Below are 8534 nucleotides of genomic sequence, written 5' to 3'. Positions count from 1 at the left end.
TGGCTAGGGGCACCTGTATGGGTTCAAGCTATGCCTGCCTCTTCAAAGGATACATGGAACAGTCCCTATTCCTCTGAGGACTGTATCGGTGCTACCTCGTGCTCCCCTGAGGAGTTTGAACAGGTCATCAACACACCCAGACATCCCCCTCAACCTCCCTTTGATAATTTGCTGGTTGTAGAAAAAGGTGATTCTCAGCTAATTTAACTTACAATAATCCACAGGCAGACCAAGCCCCTCTTCAAGCCATAATAGGATGCTAGGGCTTCTGAACGAGAGATATGGAGTACGAAATTTTCTTGTCCAGTTCAATTCCACAAATGCCAGAACACAAAAACAACAGCTGGATTAAAACTAATGGAAGTTCAGCAGAGGTTCAAAAAAAGCTTACTTGTGTAACAAGTGATAGGAAAAATCAATGTGCATTATATCTGTTTGGAAAAGCTAAAAGTCACGAATCTTACCCAAGTACAGGAAGGGTAAGAAAGTTAATCTTAGATCTAGTTTAAAAACTAGCTTCAACTGTCAGATGGTCTGAATACAGAAAACACCTTATAACCATCTCACAGGGAAGAGGTTTTTATTGAGGATTAATTCATCTTAAAGACTCAAAATTGATTCTGGTCAGTCAAACCATTTGTTTGCAAAGTATAGATATGCTCCACGATATTTTATAACATTAGAAGAAATTCAGTACAGCCCAATCAAAAATTCTTGAACAGGGCACTTCTACATACTGTGGGTAAATTTGAATTGCCTGGATTACAAACTAGTCAACCTCAAACAGTAAAGCAAGTGCCCAGATTGATGGAGTAGGAATTCTGCTGTGGCCAAAACAGGAACTGAATTAAGCTGGATCATCAACATAGCCTGAATGCAGGTGCTCTTAATGAAATAATCTTTTTAAAGATGGGCAGAGAACCTGAATTGATTTTTTTTTCTAAAGCAAACCAAACTTATTTTCCAAATTCAGTACTGTTCAAGAGAGAATGTTTACTACTTTAGTTTTCTATGAAGCTAAGTAATCTAATTTTATGGTCACCATACCAGTGTCTTGCAGTAAGTATCAAAACATCATTCTAGGTAGAAGTTAGACCTTAAAAAATCCTATCTCCAATTTCTTAATATACCGTTTTATTTCATACGATTTTGTTCTCAACAACATTCAACAGTAATTCATTGTGTTACAGAAAATCTGCTGCTTAAGAATTCTTTGCACAGATCAGTTATAAACATTAGAAACAGGCAAAGGTGCTTTCTGCTCCATAGTTCCACTAATTACAACTGTCTTTTTCGAAAAAGCAAAGGAACTCACCATACGGAAATATTTATTAAATTTCTACCTATACTAGGTCACTTATTAAATTTTTAAGTTCTTTTTAACCACAGGTAGGGGAGAATGAATCTCCTGTTTTTCATCAACTGGCAGGTACTGTCATTGGCTTCAAGGTACTGTGAGAAATTTACCAAATCACAACAGCATCAATACTACACTTCAGGTTGGAAGCACTTCATAAGAATTGAGCGAACCAGGATACAGATAAACCCACAATATAAAAATTTACAAATCACTTGTTTGATTTAATTTGCTACATTTCTGATAACACACAAAACTAATTTATTCAATGCTATTCATCAACTTGCATATTGAACACTCATACATTATTCAACAGCTTTAAAAAATGTGAAACTCCATTTGTAACAATTAAAATGCGTTAATTTTATGCATTTCTTTATTTTTTTTCTCTCCAGTCATCATTTCACATTTACACAGTAAGAAATGTACCATAAATACATGCTACAACCCAGAGGGCAGTCTGAAAGGTCAGAGGCAATAAGGTCAGACACTTTTGTATATTCCAGAGGACCAATCCACTGCCACTTATGGGGGTAGGAGCAACAGTGTAAAACCACTTTATATGAGGACAAGAAAAGTGCTTTCAGGTTAGCATTGTGTCCTAGGAATCTGTGCTATAACAATGTGGAGCTGAACAGTAGATGGTCTCTAGAAATTATCCAGTCATCCTGTACCTACATGCTGCATTTAATTACATTAAAGGCAACAGTAATACTAGTCCATAGCTCAATTAAAAAGTACTTTTTAAAAAAAGGCACTAAAAAGCTTGCAAAAGTCACAGATGTAATCTTCTTGCAACAATTTTCAATACAATTCTGAGAATACCAATGCAAACAAGGTGTCAGGGAGACTGATTCATTGCTGTACAACAGTACCTCGTTTTCTGCCTTTTTACACATCAGTTATAGGAACTTGCTTTCTGTAGCACATTTCAGTTCAATGCAGTATAATGTACAGTAACACACCCACAGATGTATTTCCCAGCAATAACAAACAAAGCCAAGTTAATTTATTCTCCCTCTGCATCACTTCAATCCCACTCCCCCCCCCCCACCCAAAATAAGTGGAATCTTACTGAAATTTCACAAACTAAATTGGGCGGGGGGGGAAAAAACACATAGCTGGGAGTGTTACTAACATCATCAGCCTAGACCAAGATCCTGTTCAATCTTCAGAGCTACCTTGGTCATGAAGTCCTCAGAAAAGTTAAAGTACTTTTTCTCCTATTCCTATTTTCAGGAAGTTCAAATAGGGAACATTTTATTACAGCATGGCATAAGAGAAGTTGTATTCACATTTGGATGAAGAGATGGCAGAAAAATCAGGGTTAACAATCATTGGAGAAACAGGGAACCTGGAATAATACAGCAAGCAAAAAGGAAATGCAATGAAAATTGATTTACACCAAAGAATACATTAACAATGAAACAGCCATTGTACATTTTAGACATATTTAGGAAACTACATTTTTTTAAAATATAAAATTGGTTCCTCCTGTAAAGTGGGCCAACATAATGGTTTCACAACAGCAAATGTTAGAGCTCAGATGATTCAGATAAGTGCAGAAGTCGCAGCACCTGGATATGGCTGGCATAGGCTGGACTATATCGCCCTGGGCTTCCAAACTCTGAGTAAGGAGAGCTCCCAAACTTTCCTGGACTGTGGCACAGTGGACTAGATCTCCCATGAATGGAGAGTCCAGGGCTGCATGGAGAACTCTGGGCAATGGTCTGCATTTTTGGTCTCCCTTTTAGAAGAGCAGGGCTTGGCCAACTGCAAGAACAAAGAAATAAAAAGATTGTGAAAGCAAGTGCATGTCAACTTATCCACATGCCAGCTTTACCGAGAGCTCTGTCATATACACAGCACTTTGCAGAAGAAACTCCACAAACATTAGTACGGTTTACTAGTATTAGTGCCATCTTGTATTTATTACTGAAACAGTTGACTACTTTGAGGATTGATGATAAGGTACTTGGCTCATCAGAAATGACTTACTGCAAGGTGAAAACTAAGTGCAGGTAGCCTTGTCTGATATTCCACATACATTAGAGGAATGGCATTGATCAGTTGTATGTTACTGAGGAGGTTCTCCCACTGCACCAACCATATTTAGGACAGCAGCATGTTATGCATATGAAAAAGGAGTTCGCTGAATTAAACTACTGCCTTCAATGACTTTACACAAACATGACAGATTTGGTAGAACAGGCTAAGTATTTTATAAACAGCAATTCAGAGCTGTAACAGTACAGATAGGGTGGAGGGCATGCAGGTAAAGAAATCAGAATAGCAAAATTGCAGGCTAAATAATTTAAAAGTATTTACGATTAGTCTTTATAAATGCTGAACATACTTTTACGTAAATACTGGCCAATGGAATACATGTGATTTGCCTCTACAATTTCCACCCTTTCTGATTGGAAGACTTCAGGTTTTATTCAGGGCCTCAAGTGCATGACCAGTATTAGAGGGAATACAAGTTGTTCATGCTCATTAAGAATTTGCATGTGATCTCAAACTAACACTCAGCACTGTTGGAATTCCTGTCCTCTGAAATGCATAAAGGCAGAGGAACCTCAGTTTAAGTGGGTTTAAATAGCTCATGAATGCTGCCAAAACACCATTTTTCTTGCTGTACACAATAAAATTATTTGCTGAAAATTTTGACTACTTTGAGAAAGTAATACAAAAGCATTACAGGTTTATTGTCACTAACTTTACTGTAAAATGTCACACTGTTCAACATTAAACAAACAATCTGTAACTAGCATTTGCTGTTCATCATAACAGTTCAGTTTCCAGGGGAACATCTGTAATAACCATAAAATGCCATATTTGGACCAAGATTAACATAAACATTGCATCCTAATTTTCTGCCCAACAAAAACTGTAATGCTGGTTGCTGTACTGGATTACACAGCTATCTCCACTGGAGGACCATTAAAACAATGGTGCAAATCTTAAATATACAGCCTCACAGAAACACAAAATGCTCAAAGTAACATATTCTATACCAAATATTTGGTATGTTTTAACTAAATGCTTTTGACAAAACTTTTGGCCTGTGACCCCATTTTGGCACTTGGAGATTGCTATGACCCTGAAAACTAGGGATAGCGTAACAACATTTGGTTTAGTCCACAGAATTTTAACATGAAAATCACCTCGTCTGCCACAGATGTTTTGCAATACTGCATTTAAGCTTAAGGATTCACCTGTTAGGCCATTCCCACTATTGGAAGAAAAGTTGTTAATACTCAGTCCAAATTTCATGAAGCTAGTGCTGCCTTAGCTTGTAACCCCAAACTTTTGGCAGCCAATCTCATTGTAGGTCTCAACCCACTCTGGCAAATACTGTTCTAGCACCCTGAGCCTAAACCATGAAAGTCAACAGATTGCTTGATCCTGGGCAGTTGAAGATTACCCAATTCTGCCTGAATGTCATATAGGCAAAAACTTTCCAACAGGCAGCATTCAAAACCGGGACCTTTCTCCTTTCTGGGCAAAGTCAGCATTGAACTTGAAGTTTTGATCTGTATGACTTGACACTGAGCTTTCAGAGAGAATCTGACAGTTAAGTTCCACGTACTATACAGTTGAGTTAGACAACGCTTCGTTTTAGTACTTACTTGTGTCACTCAGAGATTGAAAATCCAAAAGGCTACCAAGTTAAGAATTAAAACTGAATTCAGATAATCTGGTCTAGGATGGCAGCAAGAAATAAAAGTGTCTACTAAGGACAGCAAATGATTGAAAAAAAAGAGTTTAATGTCCCGCAGGTGGGAACATCACCAGTAGATCTGGTCTGGTCTGCCCTGCACTCAATTCCAGTTCACATGTTGTGGTTTGCTTTTAATGCCCATTGAAAAAAATCCAAGACTGAAGGCTAGCCATTACTATCTGAAGACAAGTACTGAGTTTCATCAGACTCACTTACTTTCCAAGAATAATAGGGAAAAAGTGATATTTCAAGTAGAAATTACACATGTACAGGAAAAATATATCAGTTCATGACATTTTTTCTGTACAAACTCAACAAGATACAATTTTACAATCTCCTTGGCGATGGCATCATCATATCATCAGATATACTAAAGCAGTACAGATTAGTCACAAATTCTGAAGATATCAAAAGGATTAAGCCACCATAATAAGACCTTCCTCCAACTCGGTGTGAGGTTTTCTTTGCTTTCAAAACCCACCTCTGCATTTCTGACGGAGAGTAGAACTGCATTCCGCTCTTCCACTGACTTAAGCATGGGAACATCTGAGGATCAATATCAACACCATTTAATGCAGCTAAAACATCACTGTCAAGCTTCGTTGGTCCATCTCTGGGAGAGAAAGAAACAGAACTGTATATGCTTCAATGTTAACTGGTAACTTCAATGGCTCTAAACACGTTAAAACCATTAACACTCCAGGTATTTAAGAACATTCTTTTAGTCTTCAAGGCATCATACATAGGCCTGATAACATAAGCTGAAACCTGGTCTGATGTTTCTCCTGCCCCACCCCAAGCCAAATGGAAAGACTTAACTGGACTTAGATTAGTAACTCATTACAAACCAGGACTAACGTTTTCGTTATGACTGGTTCCAAATCAAGGGAAATGGCTCAGGAAATTTCTTTTTAAATCATTTATTGCTTGAAATAATTTACACTGAAAAAATCCATTCCTCCTACAGTGGGAGAATGCTAATTATAAATACCTAAATAAAGAAAATACTTCCATGAATAAACTGTTAACAATTGAACTCTAGTCCAGGTTAAATCACTACAATGCAGACAAATATTTGATTTTACTGGCAAACTGTTTGCTTAAATCAGAATTAGCACTGTCAGTGCTGAGGAATTAAACACTCTTTATTGCAAACATGTTTATGTTCCCAGCTGATGTTACTACTGTATTAGGTCACAACTCAAATGAAATCTGGCTTGATAGATCATAATTTGATTTTTCCTCAAACGGGCACTGAAACAGACAAGGTCGCAGTTTTGATGTTAACATCAAAACGAACAGCTACTCAAAATCCAGAAACTCTTCCCTTCCCTGTCAAATCTCTAAGTTTGACTTAATTGTGTCTTCTCACGTATAGTTCTGTGAACGGTGAACCCTTTTCTTTGGACACCCAAGCACCCGAGATCTTAGACATTCTCAGCTTTGAAAAACCACTGCATGCTTCTAACCAAACAGTCCTGTTCATTAAGTTTCACAAACTACAATCTGATTAAAACAACCTATTAATGGCACTGAACAATCTCCTTTTCTGGGAGGTCCTATATTTGCTTCTGACCCCAGTCAAGTCTCCTTTGAATTGCACAAAACTTTTTGAACTAAACTTTTGAAAAAACATCTGCTAAGCCAATCACTTCAAGTGTTCTCTCTCTGGTTGTAAACTCCCTCAGTGCAAACAAATTTCCATGAACATTCCAGGAGGTATTAGTTTAATAATCATCGTTCTGGAATGTCTGGCACAGATAATTTCTGAACTCCTCCACAAGAACTGATCTACGCTCATATGCCATTGGTTTAAAATTGAAACGCTAACAAAAAAAAAGAATATATATAAAGCAGACACTTGTCATTGCAAGATTCAGTGAGTATTTTACTTGTACTTACAATACCAAAGGCCACATGAGGATTAAAGTTCTCACTCAATATCTCATTTTAATCCACTGTCTACAGCACCATCATGGCCTTTTTGCATTTTCTAAATTTCCATCAGTGAACGCACCTTGCAAAATCCTGGACTTTTCCTCTATCGGTCCAAGTCACCAGGGAAATTCTATCAGTGATAATGGGAACTGCAGATGCTGGAGAATCCAAGATAATAAAATGTGAGGCTGGATGAACACAACAGGCCCAGCAGAATCTCAGGAGCACAAAAGCTGACGTTTCAGGCCTAGACCCTTCCGTCAGCTTTTGTGCTCCTGAGATGCTGCTGGGCCTGCTGTGTTCATCCAGCCTCACATTTTATTATCACCAGGAAAATTCTGTCCATTTATGTGGATACATTTTGTTCAGTTTCCACTCCATTTCCAGTGTTCTTGACAGTCCACATTGAACATTGACAATATTTTGTTTTTTCAGCAAAAGAAATTGTAAAAACATACTTCATATTTGCTGAAATATTTTGTAGTTGATTTGAGAAAATTTCTGTGGTCAGCGTTCACTTTGAAATTAACCTGCTAATCTGGGTTGGGTAGCAGTTACAAACACTACATACAGCCTCAGTGTTCCAACAAAATAGGAGAATATTAAGCCCAAATTTCTGCTCGCGTAATCCATAACATTAGTAAGAGAATACGTGTTCATTCATATATTCACTCACATAAAATTATGAGGTGGCAAGACAGAGTGAATAGGAAGGACCCATTCTCCTCCTCTCCGTTGGCACCCCCTGCCCCCAACCACACGAGATGAATTTCCAGGGACACAGATTTGAAATAGTTGGTAAAAAGATTAGACAGGAATTAAAGAGAAGAATTTTCACCCAGAGCAAACTCTCTGCCTGAATGGGTGGAAAGGACATTTTTAAAAAAACATATTCAAAGATGTCATAATTTGCAAGCCTATAATCAAGAGCTGAAAAGTGGGATTAAGCTCAAAATCATTTTAGTTTTTTTCCTATTCATTTGTGGGATGTGGGTGTCTCTGGCTGGCCAGCATTTCTTGCCCATCTCTAGTTGCCCTTGAGAAGGTGGTGGTGAGCCGCCTTCTTGAACTGCTGCAGGTTGACCCACAATGCCATTAGGAAGGGAATTCCAGGACTTTGACCCAGCGACAGTGAAGGAACAGTGATATACTTCCAAGTCAGCATGGTGAATGATTTGAAGGTGGTGGTGTTCTCATTAGTCTGATGCCCCTGTCCTTCTAGATGAAAGTGGTCATGGGTTTGGAAGGTGCTGTCTGAGGATCTTTGGTGAATTTCTGCAGTGCATCCTGTAGATAGTACACACTGCTGCTACTGAGCGTTGACGGTGGAGGGAGTGAATGTTTGTGGATGTAGTGCCAATCAAGTGGGCTGCTCTCTCCTGGATGGTGTCAAGCTTCTTGAGTGTTGTTGGGCCGCACTCATCCAGGCAAGTGGGGAGTATTCCATCACACTTGTTATTTCTGCCAGTACAGGCAGAATGGGCCAAATTGCCTTCTTCTGTGCTGTAAATTTTT

The 8534-nt window shown here is 38.4% G+C and overlaps 1 protein-coding gene across 2 annotated transcripts in view; it reads right to left on the bottom strand.

Annotated features, from left to right (window-relative positions):
• Positions 1-1134: 1134 nt before the first annotated feature.
• The window catches only part of ankle2 (ankyrin repeat and LEM domain containing 2), a 59094-nt gene continuing 51694 nt past the window's right edge, over positions 1135-8534 (bottom strand). For both annotated transcript variants that reach the window (XM_048555933.2, XM_059654909.1), the window contains 2 exons: positions 5563-5694; positions 1135-3130 (listed from right to left, as the gene is read on the bottom strand). In XM_048555933.2, the coding sequence (XP_048411890.2) occupies positions 2893-3130; positions 5563-5694 (370 nt within the window). In that variant the 3' untranslated portion in view covers positions 1135-2892. The remainder of the gene's footprint in view (positions 3131-5562; positions 5695-8534) is intronic.

This window comes from Stegostoma tigrinum, chromosome 26 (assembly GCF_030684315.1).
Source record: "Stegostoma tigrinum isolate sSteTig4 chromosome 26, sSteTig4.hap1, whole genome shotgun sequence".
NCBI classification, from domain to species: domain Eukaryota; kingdom Metazoa; phylum Chordata; class Chondrichthyes; order Orectolobiformes; family Stegostomatidae; genus Stegostoma; species Stegostoma tigrinum.
The sequence above is the reverse complement of the archived record's forward strand: the minus strand, read 5'-3'. Positions and strand labels throughout refer to the sequence as shown.